General features: G+C 43.1%; 1 protein-coding gene across 1 annotated transcript in view; it reads left to right on the top strand.

Annotated features, from left to right (window-relative positions):
• Nucleotides 1-19141, top strand: part of gss (glutathione synthetase) — a 114259-nt gene that overhangs the window by 36669 nt on the left and 58449 nt on the right. Inside the window, exon 4 of the mRNA XM_073062113.1 lies at nt 7159-7234. Within this exon, the coding sequence (XP_072918214.1) occupies nt 7159-7234 (76 nt within the window). The remainder of the gene's footprint in view (nt 1-7158; nt 7235-19141) is intronic.

The following is a 19141-nucleotide window of genomic DNA, read 5'->3' as shown; positions in this document are numbered from 1 at the left end:
TTGAGGGGGTATATGGCGACGTATACATCCTTTGATAATTAATTTACTTTGAATTTTGAGAGGCCGCCTGTGCAAAGTACATACATTATTTAGGCCATCTGATGTTTTGGGTTATTTGCTGCCTGTTCATTCAGTGCTCTCTTCCTCTCCCACCACCCTTAACCCATCCCCTTGTTTCATCTCTCATCTCCTGGCTCTTTTTTAAGTGCTCATAAACATAGCTGTTCTTGCAGGTTTCTTAGACCATAAGGTATAGGAGCAGAATTAGGCCATTTGGCCCTTCGAGTCCGCTCCACCATTTCATCAAGGCTGATCTATTTCCCTCTCAGCTCCAATCTCCTGCCTTCTCCTAGTAACCCTTCATGCCCTGACTAATTAAGAATCTATCAACCTGTGCCTTAAATATACCCAATGACTTGACCTCCACAGCTGCCTGTGGCAATAAATTCCACAGAATCGCCATTCTCTGGCTAAAGAAATTCCTCCTCATCTCTGTTCTAAAAGGACGTCCCACTATTCTGAGGCTGTGTCCTCTGGTCTTAGACTCTCCCACCATAGAAGCATCCTCCATGTCCACTCCTTCGAGGCCTTTCAAGACTTTTTTGTTTCAATTAGGTCACTGCTTATTCTTCTGAATTCCAGTGAGTACAGATGCAGGGCCATCAAACGCTCCTCATGTGACAAGCCTTTTAATCCCGGAATCATTTTCATGTACCTCCTTTGAATGCCTCTCCAAAGTTCTCGTTGTTTCTTAGAGAAAAGGCCCTAAACTGCTCACAATACTTCAGGTGAGGCCTCACAAGTACTTTATCAAGACTCACATTACATCCTTGCATTTATATTCTAGTCATCTCGAAATGAAAGCTAACATCGCGTTTGTCTTCCTCACCATATTTTCAACCTGCAAATTAACCCTTAGGGAATCCTGCACAAGGACTCTCAAATCCCTTTGCACTTCAGATTTTTGAATTTTCTCTCTATTTAAAATAGAAAAGTCTATACTTTTATTTCTTCTACCAAAGTGCATGGCCTTACCCTTCTCAATACTGTATTCCATCTGCCATTTCTTTTCCCATTCTCCTAATCAGTCCGTCCTTAAAACTACCTGCATCTCTACTTCCTCAAAACGACTTGCCCCCTCCACTCTACTTCCTCAAAACTACCTGCCCCCTCCACCTATCTTTGTATCATCTGCAAACTGGGCCACAAAGTCATCAATTCTGTCATCCTAATCATTGACATTTAAGATAAAAAGAAGTGGTCCCAATATGGACCCCTGTGGATCACCACTAGTAACCAGCAGCCAATCAGAGAAGGCTCCCTTTATTCCCACTCTTTCCCTCCTGCTAATCAGCCAATGTTCTATCCAGGCTCGTATCTTTCCTGTAATACCATGGGCACTTGTTAAGCAGCCTCGCATGGCACCTTGTCAAAGGCCTTATGAAGGTCCAAGTACGCAACATCAACTGACTCTCCTTTGTCTATCCTCCATCCTTCATTTCTTCAAAGAATTCCAACACATTTATCAGGCAAGATTTTCCCTTGAGGAAACCGTGCTGACTACAGCCTATTTTATCATGTGCCTCCAAGTACCCTGAAACCACACCCTTAACAATTGACTCCAGTATCTTCCCAACCACTGAGGTCAGATTAACTGGCCTGTAATTTCCTTTCTTCTGCCTCTCTCTTGAAGAGTTGAGTGACATTTGCAATTTTCCATTCCTCTGGAACCATGCCAGAATCAGTTGATTCTTGGGAGATCATTACTAGTGCCTCCACAATCTCTTCAGCCATCTCTTCAGGCAACAATTATACTAGTGCCTAAGAAGAATAATGTGGGCTGCCTTAATGACTATCGCCGGGTAGCACTCACATCGACAGTGATGAAATACTTTGAGAGGATGGTCATGACTAGACTGAACTCCTTCCTCAGCAAGGACCTGGAGCCATTGCAATTTGCCTATTGCCACAACAGGGCAATGGCAGATGCAATCTCAATGGCTCTTCACATGGTCTTAGACCTCTTGGACAATACAAACACCTCTGCCTGGATGTTGTTCATCGACTATAGCTCAGCATTTAATACCATCATTCCCACAATCCTGATTGAGAAGTCACAGAACCTGGGCCTCTGTATCTCCCTCTGCAATTGGATCCTTGACCTCCTAACTGGAAGACCACAGTCTATGCAGATTGGTGATAACATTTCCTGCTCGCTGACGATCAACACTGGCACACCTCGGGTGTGTGCTTAGCCCGCTGCTCTACTATCTCTATATCTATGACTGTGTGGCTCGGCACAGCTCAAATACCATCTATAAATTTGCTGATGGTACAACCATTGTTGGTAGAATCTCAGTGGAGACAAGAGGGCGTACAGGAGCAAGATATGCCAACTAATGGAATGGTATTGCGGCAACAACCTTGTACTCAACATCAGTAAGATGAAAGAGCTGATTGTGGTCTTCAGGAAGAGTAAGATGAAGGAACACATACCAATCCTTACAGAGGGATCAGAAATGGAGAGAGTGAGCAGTTTCAAGTTCCAGGGTGTCAAGATCTCTGAGGATCTAACGTATCAATGCAGTTATAAAGAAGGCAAGAAAGCGACTATACTTCATTAGGAGTTTGAAGTGAAGTGTCAACATATACACTCAAAAACTTTTATAAATGTACTGTGAAGAGCATTCTGACAGGCTGCATCACTGTCTGGTATGGAGGGGCTACTGCACAGGACTGAAAGAAGCTGCAGAAGGTTGTAAATCTAGTCAGCTCCGTCTTGGGCACTAGCCTACAAAGTACCCAGGACATCTCCAGGGTGCGGTGTCTCAGAAAGGCAGCGTCCATTATTAAGGACCTCTGCACCCAGGGCATGAAATACAGAAGCCTGAAGGCACACACTCAGCGATTCAGGAACAGCTTCTTCCCCTTTACCATCTGATTCTTAAATGGACATTGAATCTTTGGACGCTACCTCACTTTTTTTTAAACATACAGTATTTTTGTTTTTGCACTTTTTGAAAAATCTATTCAATATACATAATTGATTTACTTGTTTGTTATTATTTTTTAATTTTGTTTTTTTTTCTCCGCTAGATTATGTATTGCATTGAACTGCTGCTGTTAAGTTAACAAATTTCACGTCACTTGCCAGTGATAATAAACCTGATTCTGATTCTTTCAGAGCCCTGATGTGTATATCATCTGGTCCTAGTGACTTAATTACCTTTAGACCTTTCATTTTCCCAAGCACCTTCTCCCTAATAATGGCAACTACACACACTTCTATCCCTGACACACTCGAACTTCTGGCATACTGTTAGTGTCTTCTATAGTGAAAACTGATTCAAAATAGTTAGAAACATACAGACGTAGAAAACTTACAACACAATACAGGCCCTTCGGCCCACAAAGCTGTGCCAAACATGTCCTTACCTTAGAAATTACCTAGGGTTACCCATAGCCCTCTTTTTTTAAGCTCCATGTATCTATCCAAGAGTCTCTTAAAAGACCTGATTGTATCCACCTCCACCACTCTCACTGGCAGCCCATTCCATGCACTCACCACTCACTGTGTAAGCACCTTAAACCTGTGCCCTTTCGTGCTAGCCATTTCAGCCCTGGGAAAAAGCCTCTGACTATCCACATGATCAATGCCTCACATCATCTTATACACCTCTATCAGGTCACCTCTCATCCTCCATCACTCCAAGGAGAAAAGGCTGAGTCCACTCAACTTCTCCTCTTAAGGCATGCTCCCAATTCCAGGCAATGTCCTTGTAAATCTCCTCTGCACCCTTTCTATGGTCTCCACATCCTGGCTATAGTGAGGCAATCAAAACTGAGCTGAGTACTCCAAGTGGGGTCTGACCAGGGTCCTCTATATTACCTACAACATTACCTTTCGGTTCTTAAACTCAATCCCACGATTGATGAAGGCCAATGCACCATATGCCTTCTTAACCACAGAGTCAGTCTGCGCAGCAGCTTTGAGTGTCCTATGGACTCGGACCCCAAGGTCCCTTTGATCCTCCATACTGCCAAGAGTCTTACCATTAATACTATTTTCTGCCATCCAATTTGACCTATCAAAATGAACCACCTCACACTTATCTGGGTTGAACTCCATCTGCCACTTCTCAGCTCAGTTTTGCATCCTATCAGTGTCCTGCTGTAACCTCTGACAGTCCTCCACAATATCCACAACACCCCCAACCTTTGTGTCATCAGCAAATTTACTAACCCATCCCTCCACTTCCTCATTCAGGTCATTAATAAAAATCATAAAGAGTAGGGGGTTCCAGAACAGATCCCTGAGGCACACTATGGTCACTGACCTCCATGCAGAATATGTCCCATCTTCAACTACTCTTTGCCTTCTGTGGGCAAGCCAGTTCTGGATCCACAAAGCAATGTCCTCCTGGATCCCATGCCTCCTTCCTTTCTCAATAAGCCTTGCATGGGGTACCTTATCAAATGCCTTGCTGAAATCCATATGTACTACATCTACGACTCTACCTTTGTCGATGTGTTTAGTTATATCCTCAAAAGAATTCAATCAGGCTTGTAAGGTGTGACCTGCCTTTGACAAAGCCATGCTAACTATTCCTAATCATATTATGCCTCTCCAAATGTTCAGAAGTCCTGCCTCTCAGGATCTTCTCCATCAACTTACCAACCACTGAAGTAAGAGTTTTTTTTATATAAACACTTACTCAGTTTATCCTCCACTGCTACCTCTCCAGTGGTCTGATATCTACTCTCGCATCTCTTTTACACTTTATATATATCTGAAGGCACTTTTTGGTATCCTCCTTAATACTGGCAAGCTTATCTTCATATTCCATCTTTTCCTTTGTTATAACTTTTTTAGTTTCTTTCTGTTGGTTCTTTAAAAGCACCCCAATCATGTTAGCTTCGACTTCTCTTCAGTTACGGTTGTATCATCCTGCCTTTAGATTACTTCTTCCTCTTTGGGATGTATATATCCTGTCACAAACACAAGAAAGTCTGCAGATTTTGGAAATCTACTTTCGCCTCCAGATTTGCTCCCAGAGACTCCAGCGATTCCTGTAATGCTGTCATCCCCACTAGTGTTCCTTTCCAATCGATTCTGGCCAATTCCTCTCTCATACCTCCATAATTCTCTTTACTCCAAAGTAATACATTCTAGAAATTCCCCCTCTTGGGATCCAGCACAGATCTGATTTACCCAGTTTACCTGCGTATTGAAATCCCCCATGACAATTGAAATATTGCTGTTTTGACATGCATTTTCTATCTCCAGTTGTAATTTGTAGATCACATCTTTACTACTGTTTGGGGTCTATATATAACTCCCATCAGGGTCATTTTGCCCTTGCAGTTCCTTAGATCTACCCACAATCATTCAACACCTTCTGATACTATGTCACCTCCTTCTAATGATTTGATTTCATTTTTTTACTGACAGAGCTACACTGCCCCCTCTGCCTACCTGCCTGTACTTTTGATAGAATTTGTATCCTTGGACATTAAGCTCCCGGCTATAATCTTCTTTCAGCCACCATTTGGTGATGTCCACAACATCATACATGCCAATCTGTAACTGTGCTACAAGTTTATCTACCTTATTCCATATACAGTGCGCATTCAAAGGTAACGCCTTCAGTCTGGTATTCACCCTTTTCTATTTTGTCCACCTTTTTTCATTGCAACTTATCCTGTTGACTTTATTTTTGCCCTGTTCATCAGCCTCTCTTTGCTAGGAGTCTCACTGCACACTGCCTCTGTTTGTAAACCAACTACCTCATCCTCTGCACTATCACTCTGATTCTCATCCCCCTGCCAAACTAGATTAAACCTTTCCGAACAGCTCAATCAAACCTGTTCACAAGGGTTCAGGTGCAACCTGAACAGGTTTGTACAGGTAGTGCCTTCCCCCAAAAGATTTGATAAGCTATCAAAATCTTGCTTATTATCACAGACATGTTGTGAAGCTTGTTTCGCAGCAGTAGTACAGTGCAGTACATTAAAACTTACTAAAGATTACAATAAGAATATGTAAAATTATAAATAGTGCAGAATGAGAGCAAAATAGTGAGGTAGTGTTCACAGTGGGTGGTGGGGTGGAGATGTGTTCCTACCAAAGGAGGTGTAAGGTGACCCGCTAGTCTGCAGGTCACCCTTGAACAAGGTGTAGCATCTGCTTACCTGCTTAGCACCCCTCCCCGCCCAATCCGAGTCACATGAAGCCATGGGAGCAGGTGGTGGACAGTCATATGAGCAGATGGTGCATATTACAAGTCCTGGTTATGCAACCACTGATGTCAAGCAGACGATCTCTGAATAGTATTGATAATGACTGGGGTCTCCTGACTTGTAAAGACACTGCCCAGAAGAAGGCAATGGCAAATCACTTTTGTAGAAAAATTCACCAAGGAAAATTATGGTCAAAGACCATGATTACCCGCGTCATATGGCATGGCACAGAATGAATGAATATTCATAGATCTTTCAGAAATCTGTTGGCGGAGAGGAAGAACCTGTTATCGAAATGTTGAGTTTGGCTCTTAAAGCTCTGGTAGCTATTCCCTGATGGTAGTAATGAGAAGAGGGCATATTCTGGATGGTGAGAGTCCTTCATGATGGATGCAGCCTTCTTGAGGCATTGCCTTTTGAAAATGTCCTCGATAGTGGGCCGACTAGTGCCCATGATGAAGCTGGCTTAGTTTACAACACTGCAACTTTTTCCAATCCTGTGCATTATCGCTTCCATACCAGATATTGATGCAACTGCTCAGAATGCTCTCCACCTTGCATTTGTATAAATTTGCTAAGTGTCTTTGTAGTCATGTGTAGAATGTGTACAGAATCAGATCTGTGGATTACAGCGTGAAAATGTATCTCAACTGACGAAGGGTCTCGGCCCGAAACGTCGACAGTGCTTCTCCTTATAGATGCTGCCTGACCTGCTGTGTTCCACCAGCATTTTGTGTGTGTTGCTTGAATTTCCAGCATCAGCAGATTTCCTCGTGTTTGCTCAACTATTAACGTTAGCTTTCGGAAGAATGCAGTATAAGATCTAGCTTTTCCATTACAAAGTATTAAAGTGAATGGGTATTGATTGCTGAATTGCTGAAATCTTATCAAATACATCTTCCTTGCTATTATTTTCAGCACCATAGAAGTAGATGAATTTACAGCTCGGCTTTTCGACATCTACAATCAAGTACTTCAAGAAGGAATTACCCAGGTAATGGATTAAGTTTCATCCTGTTAAGAAGAGGTTCTTTTAAAAAAAAAACACATGATCATTTACTTTCCATCAGGAATTATAATTTTTGATGTGGGAAATAATGCTTCAGCAAGAATGTATTGAAGTGCTGTTAAAACTTGTGGGCAAATGATCAAAGAATGTCATTTGACCTTCTATACTTGAGTGGGTTTCTTTTTTGTCTGACGTTTATGCTGGCATGTTAAAAGACACTACGTACACATGAATGTTGCATTGGTTTCCAGTTCAGAAGATTAGTTAATACATTAAATAAACTCCTGGGAGAGATTACTGACTGATGAAAGCCAGTGTGCCCAACACTGCCTCTATCACATCATCCAGCAGTGACCCCACTTTCAAGGAACCAATCTTATTGTCCAGATCTTGTGCACGAAAGGGATGGCAGCCACCACCTATAAGACATGGGAGCAGAATTAGGCCATTTGTCCCATCACGTATGCTCTGCCGTGGCTGATTTATTATCCCTCTCATCCCCATTCTCTTGCCTTCTCCTCACAACCTAAGACACCCTTATTAATCAAGAAACTATCATTTTCCGCTTTAAATATACCAGTTGGCTTTACTTCCACAGCCATCTGTGGCAATGAATTCCACAGATTCAGCATCCTGTGACTAAAGAAATTCCTTCTCTTCTCTGTTCTAAAAGGACATCCTTCTATACTGATGATGTGACCTCTGGTCCTAAACTCCCCCACGATAGGAAATAAATTTTTGTGGCGATATGGTTTCAGTCTACATTGTGTTGGCTCACTTTCAAGTTCTGTCTACAATATCTCGTACACCTGAAGATAAAATTGCCACTTCCTATAGCTAAGAAAGGAGGAGATTGTTTGCAAAATTTTGCAGATGCTGAGAATCTGAACACCTGGAAACAAAAAGAGCTGGTTAGTCAGCATCTATAGAGAGAGAGAGAGAGAGAAGCAGAATCCATATCTCAAAAAGAAAATTGCTGCAGGACTTGTTTGTCAGTAACTTTAAATTCATCGGTGCTCTCATTTCAGAGGACCTGGCCTGGGCCCAGCATGTGCAGTTGCAAGAAAAAAGTTTGTGAACCCTTTGCAATTACCTGGTTTTCTACATTAATTACTCATAAAATGTGGTCTGAGCTTCATCTAAATCACAATAATAGTCAAACACAATCTGCCTTGGCTAATAACACACAAGCAATTGTACTACTTCTCGTCAATACTGAGTACACCATTTAAACAATCACAGTCAATGTTCAAAAAAGGATGTGAACCTCTGGAGTAATGCCTTCTACAAGAGCTATTTGGAGTCAGGTGTTCCAATCAATGAGATGAGATTGGAGGTGTGGGTTGTAGAGGTACCCTGTCCTATTAAAAAAAAGACACAGAAAGTCAGGTTGCAGACAGAGCCTTCTCTTCTCAATCAATCAAAGCAAATTTCAGAGGACCCTAGAAGAATTGTAGTGACGCATGAAGCTGAAAAAGGCTACAAAAGCATTTCTAAAGACCTGAGTGTTCATATCCAGAGTAAGAGAAATTGTCTACAAATGAAAGAAATTCAGTACTGTTGCTACTCTCCCTAGAAGTGGGTGTTCTGCAAAGATCACACCAAGAGCAGAATGTGCAATGCTGGAGGAGATGAAAAAGAACCGAAGGGTATCAGTAAAAGACATGCAGAAATCTCTAGAACTTGCTAAAGTCTCTGTTCATGTGTCAGTAATAAAAAAACACTGAACAAGAATGGTGTTCATGGAAGGACACAACAGAGGAAGCCACTGATCTCCAAACAAAAAACATTGTGGCACATCTCAAGTTTGCAAAAGTACCAGCACCTACACTTCCTCCCTCACTACCATGTCTTTCCATCCCTTCCCTCCCCGCTTTCTGCTATTTGCAGGGATTGTTCCCTACAGAGCTCCCTTGACATTCATCCCTACCCACTAATCTCTGTCCTGGCACTTATCCTTGCAAGTGGAACAAGTGCTACACCTGTCCCTACACCTCCTCCCTCACTACTATATAGGGCCAGAAACAGACCTTCCAGGAGAGGTGACATTTCACCTGTGTTGGGGTCATGTACTGTGTCCAGTGTCCCCGGAGTCATTTCCTGTATATCGCTGTGAACAGACTTAGATCGGGAGACCGCTTTGTCAAGCACCTACACTCCATCTGCCAGGAAAAACGGGATATCCCAGTGGCCACCCATTTTAATTCCATTTCTCATTCCCATTCCAATATGGCTGCCTCTACTGTTATAATGAGGCCACACTCAGGTTGGAGGAGCAACACCTTGTATTCTGTATGGGTAGCCTCCAACCTGATGGCATGAACATCAATTTCTCAAACTTCGGGTAATGCTCCCCCACCCCATATCCTTTACCATTCCCCATCCCCTTTCCCCCCCTCACCAAATCTCCTTGCCTGCCCATTGCCTCCCTCTGTGCTCCTCCCCCCTTTCTTCGATGGCCTTCTGTCCTCTCCTATCAGACCTCCCCCTTCTCCAGCCCTGTAACTCTTCCACCAATCAACTCCCGGCTCTTTATTTCACCCCTTCCCCTCCCTGTTTTTGCCTATCACCTTGTGTTTCTCCATCCCCTCCCCCCACCTTTTAAATCTACTCTTCATCTTTTTTTCTCCTGTCCTGGGGTGGTCTCGGCCCAAAGCGTCGACTCTACTGTTTTCCATTGATACTGCCCGCTACTGCTGAGTTCCTCCAGCATTTTGTGTGGTGTTGCCTGGATTTCTGGCATTTGCAGTTTTTCTCTTGTTTATGATTGGGTTGCAAAAGACCACTTGGATGTTCCACAATATTTCTAGGACAATGTTCTGTGGGCAGATGAGACAAAAGTTGAACTTTTTGGCAGAAATGCACACTTCTATGTCAACACCAAAACCTCATTCCAACTGTGAAGTACGATGGAAAGAGCATCATGGATTGGGGCTGCTTTTCTGTCTCAGGGTTTAGACAGCTTACAGTCGTTGAGGGAACAATGAATTCAGAATTGTATCAAGACATTTTATAGGAGAATGTCAAGGTGGCAGTCCGTCACCTGAAGCTGAATAGAAGCTGGATGATGCAAGAAGGCAATGATCCAAAACACAAGAGTAAATCAACAACAGAGCAGTTTAAAAAGAAGAAAATTCATTTTTTGTAATGGCCAAGTCATGAGTCCAGACCTTAATCCATTTTAGATGCTGTGGCATGACCTGAAGAGGGCTATTCATTTAAGGTATCCCAGAAATATTGATGAACTGAAGCAGTTTTGTATGGAGGAATGGTCTAAAATTCCTCCTCACCTTTATTTAAGTCTGATCGGCAGTTACAGGAAATGTTTGGTGGAGGTTATTACTGTTAAATGAGGTTCTATCAGTTATTAAGTACAAGGGTTCACATACTTTTTCCAGCCTGGACTGTGAATGATTAAACAATGTATTCAATAAAGATATGAAAAGTACAATTATTTGTGTGTTATTAGTTACGCAGATTGTGTTAGTCTATTATTCTGACAGAGATGAAGATCAGACCACGTTTTATGAGCAATTCATGCAGAAACCCATGTAATTGCAAAGGGTCTACAAACTTTTTCTTGCAAATTTAAGTGCCATCGTGAAGAAAGAACTGTGGCGCCTCTACTTTCTTAGAAGTTTCTGAAGATTTGGCATGTCAGCTAAAACTTTGACAAGCTTCCACAGCAGTGTGGTGGGAAGTATATTTACTGGTGCATCACAGCCTGGTATGGAAACACCAGTGCCCTTGAATGGAAAAGCCTGCAAAAAGTAGTGGATATGGCTCAGTCCATCACGGGTAAAGCCCTCCTTTTCATTGAGCACATCTACATGGGGGCTGTTGCAGAAAAAAACCATCCATAGTTAGGGACCACCACCACCCAAGTCATGCTCTCTTCTCACTGATGCTATCAGGAAGAATATACGGGAGCCTTAGGACTCACACCACCACTTTAATCTTCAGGTTCTAAAACCAGAGGGGATAACTTCATTCACCCCATCACTTAACTGCCCCACAAACTATGGTCTCATCATTATTACTTGTTCTTCTCATTTGTATTTGCGCAGTTTGTTGTCTTTTGGCCATTAATTGTATGCCCTGTTGAGTGTGGTGTTTCATTGATTCTACTATGGTTCTTGAATTTATTGTGTATGCCTGCAAGAAAGCTCATCACTGGGTTGTACATGGTGACGTGTATGTACTTTGATAATAAATTTACTTTGAACTTTGAATTTGGTGGATCTTGAATGTGGGAAAGGAATTGTCAACATTTCAGGTCAATTCCCTGCATTCCTTCATCAGGACACTTCCAAAGAGATAAAGATTAGCTTGATTTGTCACACGGACACTGAGACACACAGATGCTGCACGACCTGCTGAGTTTCTCCAACAATTTGTTTTTGGAATAATTAACTCTGCTTCACTCTTCATAGATGCTGTCTAACCTGAGTATTCTCAGACTATTTGCTTCCCTTCAGATTCCCAGTACCTGCCACTGTTTGTGGCTCAAGTTAAAGTTTAAAGTTGGTGATCTTTTCTGTATTTCCAACAAATTAGGGATTTGTAACAGGCCCTTCTAGCCCAATGAGTCACACTGCCTAATTACACCCATGTGATCAATTAACATAGCATGGTGAATCTTTGGAATTCATTTCCACGGGCAGCTATGGAGGCCAAGTCATTGGGTATATTTTTAGGCAAAGATTGATAGATTCTTGATTAGTCACGGCATGAAGGATTATGGGGAGAACACAGAAATTTGGGGCTGAGAGGGAAAATGGATCAGCCATGATGAAATGGTGGAGCAGATTTGATGGACTAAATGTCCTAATTCTGCTCCTATATCTTATGGTCTTAACATACTAACCTGTATATCTTTGGAAAGTGGAAGGAAGCCCATGCAGTCACAAGAGGAGCATATAAACTCCTTATAGGCAGCATCAGGAATTGAACCTGGGTCACTGGCGCTGTAAAAGTGTTACGCTACCGGGCTGCCACAACGAAGTGTAAAGTTCATCTGCTTTCTAAAAATGTGAGCATTCACTCTAAATCTACACACTGAGAAATGAAAGAACAAAGATGGTTTGTGTGGAAAGTGCCTGATATCTTAAACACAGAACATAGAAATCTACAGCATATTACAGGCCCTTTGGCCTACAATGTTGTGCCGACCATGTAAACTACTCTAGAAACTGCCTAGAATTACCCTACCACATAGCCCTCTTATTTTTCTAAACATCACGCCTTCTTAACAACACTGTCAACCTGCGCAGCAGCTTTGAGTGTCCAATGACACGTTCCCCAAGATCTCTCTGATACTACACACTGCCAAGAGTCTTACCATTAATACTCTATTCTATCTTCAAATCTGACCTACTGAAATGAATCACTTCACACTTATCTGGGTTGAACTCCATCTGCCCCTCCTGAGCCCAGTTCTGCATCCTATTGATGTCCCACTGTAACCTCTGATAACCCTTCAGACTACCCACAACACCCCCAACATTTGTGTCATCAGGAAACTTACTAACCTACCCTTCTACTTCTTCATCCAGGTCATTTATTTAAAAAAAATCACGAAGAGGAGGGGTCCCAGAGCAGATCCCTGCAGAACAACACTGGTCACCGACCTCCATGCAGAATACAAACCATCTACAACCACCCTTTGCCTTCTGTGGGCAAGCCAATTCTGGATTCACAAAGCAAGGTCTCCTTGGATCCCATGCCTCCTTACTTTCTGAATGAGCCTTGCATGGGGGTACATTATCAAATCATTATCATCATGTGCCATACTCTGCCAGAGCCTCGGCAACCACTTTCTTCCACTGCAATTTGTCGACAGTCAAACCTCTTGTATCTCCGGCGGTGAGGTTGGACCACTTCTTGATGTTGTCCTCTGTCTACCTCGGGAGCAGCTTCCTTCTACTCTGCCTTCAAGCACAGTGCGTTCCGGTGTGTCATCAGTTCTTGAGATGTGTCCAAAATAACGAAGTTTCCTTTGGATAACGGTTTCCAGAAGTATTGGTTTCATGCCAGTCTTTTCTAGGATGAAATTATTGGATATCCTTTCAATGTAGGATACCCTGAGGATCCGTCTGTATGTCCACATCTCAAATGCTGTCAACTTCTTTTCATCAGCTGCTTTCAGGGTCCATATTTCACAGCCATATAGGGCTACTGGCCAGACGAGACTCTTGAGGAGGCGTATCTTGGTGTCAGTGCTCACAGATCTATCTTTCCAGATGTTCCAGAGTTTGGTAGTGCTTGTGCGTGCCATTGTTAGCCTTCACCTTATTTCCTTGCTGCACTCGTTCATGTCATTTAGTTCTGCACCAAGGTATATAAAGGAGGACACGAGTGAATCTGCAGATGCTGGAAATAAATAAAAACACAAAATGCTGGCAGAACTCAGCAGGCCAGACAGCATCTATGGGAGGAGGTAGTGACGACGTTTCGGGCCGAAACCCTTCATCAGGAGTCGGTAGTGACGATGTTTCGGGCCGAAACCCTTCATCAGGAGTCGGTAGTGACGACGTTTCGGGCCGAAACCCTCCTGATGAAGGGTTTTGGCCTGAAACGTCATCACTACCTCCTCCCATAGATGCTGTCTGGCCTGCTGAGTTCTGCCAGCATTTTGTGTTTTTATATATAACGGAGGACTCTTGTTTGATCTTGTCGTTTCCGATGTAGATGTCAGCTTGAATTGCAGTTTCGCTTATCACCATAATTTTGGTTTTTCTGACATTTATCAGCAAACCAAATTCAGCAGAGACTTTTGCAACATTATTGAATAGTACTTGTAGGTCTTCTTCTGTTGTGGCTAGCAGGGCCGTGTCATCTGCGTATCTCGAGTTACTGATGGTTCTTCCTCCTATTTTAATGCCAGTGTTATCTGGAATTGCCAGTCTCATGATCATCTCAGTGTGGATGTTAAAAAGATGTGGAGAAAGGATGCAGCCTTGATGGACTCCTTTCCCATTGCAGAATGATTCAGCCTCACCAGATGTGGTCCGAAGGCCAGAGGATTGCGTAGCATACAGTGTTTCTAGAAGGGCCACTAGGTGTGGTGCTACGCCCAGTTGATTCATTGTTATCCACAGTTTGGTGTATTGGACACAGTCAAATGCTTTTGAGTAGTCTACGAAGCAGATGTACAGGGGGTATTGACCTCTCTCATTTTCTCCATTATTAGGTGCATGTTGAAGAGCTGGTCCCTGGTTCCTCGGCCACTCCTGAAGCCAGCTTGTTCCAGTGCGATTTCTCTATCTACGTAGTTCTTTAGTCTCTCTGAGATGATTGTGAGTAGGACCTTGCTGGCGTGTGATATCAGTGCAACTGTTCTGTAATCACTGCACTGCAGGAGGTCCCCTTTCTTGGGAATTGGAATGTAGACAGATTTGCACCAGTCTGTTGGCCATTTGCCAGTCTTCCAGATGGTGCAGACAATGTGGTGCAAGATGTGGGCCATTGAGGTGCCTGTTGCTTTCAGTAGTTCTACTGGTATGTTGTCTGGACCAGGTGCTTTATTCTTTTTAATCTTCTCGATTGCTCTTTCTACTTCTGACAGTAGTGGCTCGGGTTCATGTTCTAGTGTTGTCCGGTCAATGGCTTTGTCACGGTTTTCATTCTTGTGATTTTCATGGAGTTTCTTGGTGTACTCGAGCCGCCTTTCCCTCACATCTGCATCTTCTGTCAGGAGTTTTTCCTTCGTCATTTTTGATTGCACCAATTCGTGGTGTAAAGGTGCCGGTAATTTCTTTTACTGCAGCATAAGCTATCTTGCTGGTGCCTTTGTTGGCCTCATTTTCCATGCTGGAGTAGATGCGTTGTAGGTTTGCCTCTTTGTTAAGCCTGCAGCATCATTGTACTTCACGCTTCAGCTCCTTGTACTCCAAAGTAGCACAAGCACAAAGGCACAGAATGGATCACAAATGAAACACTGTATGCAGTAGAAAAAAAGAGATTGGTGAAAGGTCAGAAAGGAACAACATTATCAAATGCCTTACTGAAATCCATATACACTACATCCACTGCTCTACCTTCATCAATGTGTTTTGTTACATCCTCAAAGAATTCAGTCAGGCTTGTAAGGCACAACCTGCCCCTAACAAAGCCATCCTGACTATCCCTAATCAGATTATGTCTCCCCCAAATGCTCATAAATCCCACCTGTCAGGATCTTCAACTACTTGTCCACTACTGAAGTAAGACTCATTGGTCTATAATTTCCTGGGTTATCTCTACTCCCTTTCTTGAACAACAAAGGGAACAACATTTGCATCTCTTCAATCCTCCAGTACTTCTCACGTCCTTATTGATGATATAAAGATCATCGGCAATCTCCCCTCCCTCGCTTCACACAATAGCCTGGGGTATATCTCATCTGGTCCCAGCAACTTATCTAACTTAATGCTTTTCAAAAGCTCCAGCACATCATCCCTCTTAATGTATGCTCAAGCATTTAAGTCTGTTGTAAATCATCCCCACAATTGCCAAGGTCCTTTTCCCTGGTGAATACTAAAGCAAAGTATTGACCTCCACTTCCTCCTCCGACTCCAGAAGAGATTTGGTATGTCAACAAATACATTCAAAAACTTCAATAGTTGTACCGTGGAGAGCATTCTGACAGGCTGCATCACTGTCTGTTATGGAGGGGCTACTGCACAGGACCGAAAGAAGCTGCAGAAGGTTGTAAATCTATTCAGCTCCATCTTGGGCATTAGCCTACAAAGTACCCAGGACATCTTTAGGGAGCAGTGTCTCAGAAAGGCAGTGTCCATTATTAAGGACCTCCAGCACCCAATGGCAAGAACAGCATTTACAGAAATGAGAAACATCTTAACGAACAAGAAAATGGCAATTGACATCCGCCTTAGAGCTCTCAGCTGCTACATTCTTCCTATATTGATGTATGGCTGCGAGTCATGGACCATCACAAATGCAATGGAAAAAAGAATCAATGCGGCAGAGATGTGGTTCCTCAGAAGAATGCTATGCATATCATATACGGACAGGATAATCAACGAAGAAGTTCTACAGAGAACGAAAACAAGACATACATTACTTAAAAAAACAACAATCAAAATTCTTTGGACACATCATGTGAAGAGAGACATTGGAACATTTAGTTACCACTGGAAAGCTGGAAGGAAAAAGAAGCAGAGGCAGACAGAGAGTGAGAATGATAGATGGATCAACATCATGGTTAGAAACAGGGGAGGCAACAACTACAATTCGGAGGGTCAGGGACCGTGATGGTTGGAGAGACATGATCGCCCACACCGAACGGCAAGGCACCTGAAAAGAAAGCAACCAGGCCATGCCCTTTTCTCACTGTTACCATCAGGAGGGAGGTACAGAAGCCTGAAGCCACACACTCAGTGATTCAGGAACAGCTTCTTCCCCTCTGCCATCCGATTCCTAAAAGGACTTTGAATCTTTGGACACTACCTCACTTTTTTTTTAATATATAGTATTTCTGTTTTTGCACTTTTTAAAATCTATTCAATATATGTAATTGATTTACTTATTATGTTTTATTTTATTTATTATTATATTTTTCTCTCTGCCAGATTATGTATTCCATTGAATTGCTGCTGCTAAATTAACAAATTTCACATAACATGCTGTTGATAATAAACCTGATTCTGATTCCATGCACATGGTTCCACTATTGCACCTGTTTGGATCTATTCTCACATGGCTCATCCTCGTTCTCTTCACATACTTGTAGAATGCCTCTGGATTTTCCTTAATCCTGCTTGCCAAGGTCTTCTCTGGCCCCTTCTAGCTCCCCTAATTTCATTCTTAATCTCCTTCCTGGCAAACATAATTTTGTAGAATTCTATCAATACCTAGTTTCTTGAACCTTTTGTAAGCTTCTCTTTTCTTCTTAACTAGATTTTCCACATCCTTTGTACACCACGGTTCTTTTACCCTACCATCCTTTCCCTGCGTCAATGAAACATACCTATGCAGAATGCCATGAAAATGCTTCCTGAACATTTGCCACATTTCTGCTGTGTATCTCTGAGAACATCTGCCCCCAATTTATGCTTCCAATTTCCTGCCTGATTACATCATACTTCCCCCTACCCCAGTTAAATATTTTCCCAAATTGTCTGCTCTTATCCCTCTCCAGCACTATGGTAAAGGAGATAGAGTTGTGATCACTACCTCCAAAATGCTCTCCCACCAAGAGATCTGACACCTGACCAGGTTCATTTCCCAATACCAGATCAAATACAGCCCCTCCTCTAGTTGGCTTATTTACATATTGCATCAGGTAACCTTCCTGAACACACTTAACAAACTTGACCCCGTCAAAACCCCTTGCTCTAAGGAGGTGCCAGTCAATATCAGGAAAGTTAAAATCACCCATCACAACAGCCCTATTATTATTGCACTGTTTGAGAATCTGCATCCATATCTGCTCCTCGATGTCCGTGTTACTATTGGGAGGTCTGTTTTAAAAAAAACCACCCTGTAGAGTTATTGCCCCCTTCCTGTTTCTGACTTCCACCCGCAATGACTCAGTAGACAATCCCTCCATTACTTCCTCCTTTTCTGCAGCTGTGATACTATCCCTGATTAGCACTGCCACTCCCCCACCTCTTTTGTCTCCCTCCCTGTCCTTTTTGAAACATCTAAAGCCCAGCACACTCAGCAGCCATTCCTGCCCCTGAGTCATCCAAGTCTCCGTAATGACCACAGTGTTGTAGTTCCACAAATTGATCCATGCTCTAAGTTCATCCAAGATGACTATGATACTCTTTGCATTAAAGTAGACACATTTCAAACCATCTGACTGAATGCATCTTTGGTCTAACATCTGCCTATCCTTCCTCACAAACTCCCTACAAGTTGTCTCTACTTGTGTGCCAACTGCCTCATCCTCTGCCTCTTCACTTGAGTTCCTACCCCCCTGCAAATCTGGTTTAAATCCTCCCCAATAGCATTAGCAAACCTCCCTGCTAGGATATTGGTCCCCCTCTCCAGAAATCAGAAATTCAGAAATCTGAATCCCTGTCCCTTGCTCCAATCCTTCAACCACGTATTTATCCGCCACTTCATTTTATTCCTATACTCACTGTCACATGGCACAGGCAGCAATCCCGAGATTACTACCCTGTATTCTGCTTTCAGGACTCCCTCCTTTTCCTACCTTTGTCATTGGTAGCAATATGTACCACAACCTACCCTCCTATTGTGGACACGTTCAGAAAAATCGTGAACCCTGGCAGCTGGGAGGCAAGTTACCACCTGTGTTTCTTTTTTACGCCCACAGAATCACCTGTCTGTCCCCTTAACCATCGACTCCCCTGTTACTGCTGCCATGCTGTTCTGTTCCACAGGAACAGACTCGGTGCCAGAGGCACAGCCACTGTTGTTTCCCCCAGGTAGGTCCCCCCCCCCCCCCCCCCACAACAGTTCTCAAAATGGAGTACTTATTTTTAAGTGGGACAGCCACAGGAGTGCTCACCACTACCTGATGCTCTCCCTTCCCTCTCCTGACAGTCACCCACTTGTCAGACTCCTGTGGGCCCGGTGTGATTACCTGCCTTTAGCTCCAATCGATCACCTCTTCATTTTCCCTAACGAGCTGATGATCATCGAGCTGCAGTTCCATTTACCTAACTCTGTCTCTAAGGAGCTGTAACTTGATGCATATGGCACAGATGTGGCCATCAGGGAGGCTGGAAGTCTCCTGGATATCTCACATCTGACACCCAGAGCAGAAAACTGGCCTTGCAGTCATACCCACTATTCTTAAGTTAGAGGGAAAAAGAGATATGAAAGTAGCTTACCTCCATACCTCACCTAGGCCCGTCCTCACTGAAGCCCTGGTGACCCAAAGCCCTACTACTCAGACCCGCACTACTCCAACGACAT

The sequence above is a fragment of the Hemitrygon akajei genome, chromosome 11 (assembly GCF_048418815.1).
Source record: "Hemitrygon akajei chromosome 11, sHemAka1.3, whole genome shotgun sequence".
In the NCBI taxonomy this organism is placed as follows: Eukaryota; Metazoa; Chordata; class Chondrichthyes; order Myliobatiformes; family Dasyatidae; genus Hemitrygon; species Hemitrygon akajei.
This window is presented reverse-complemented; position numbering and strand designations above follow the sequence as displayed.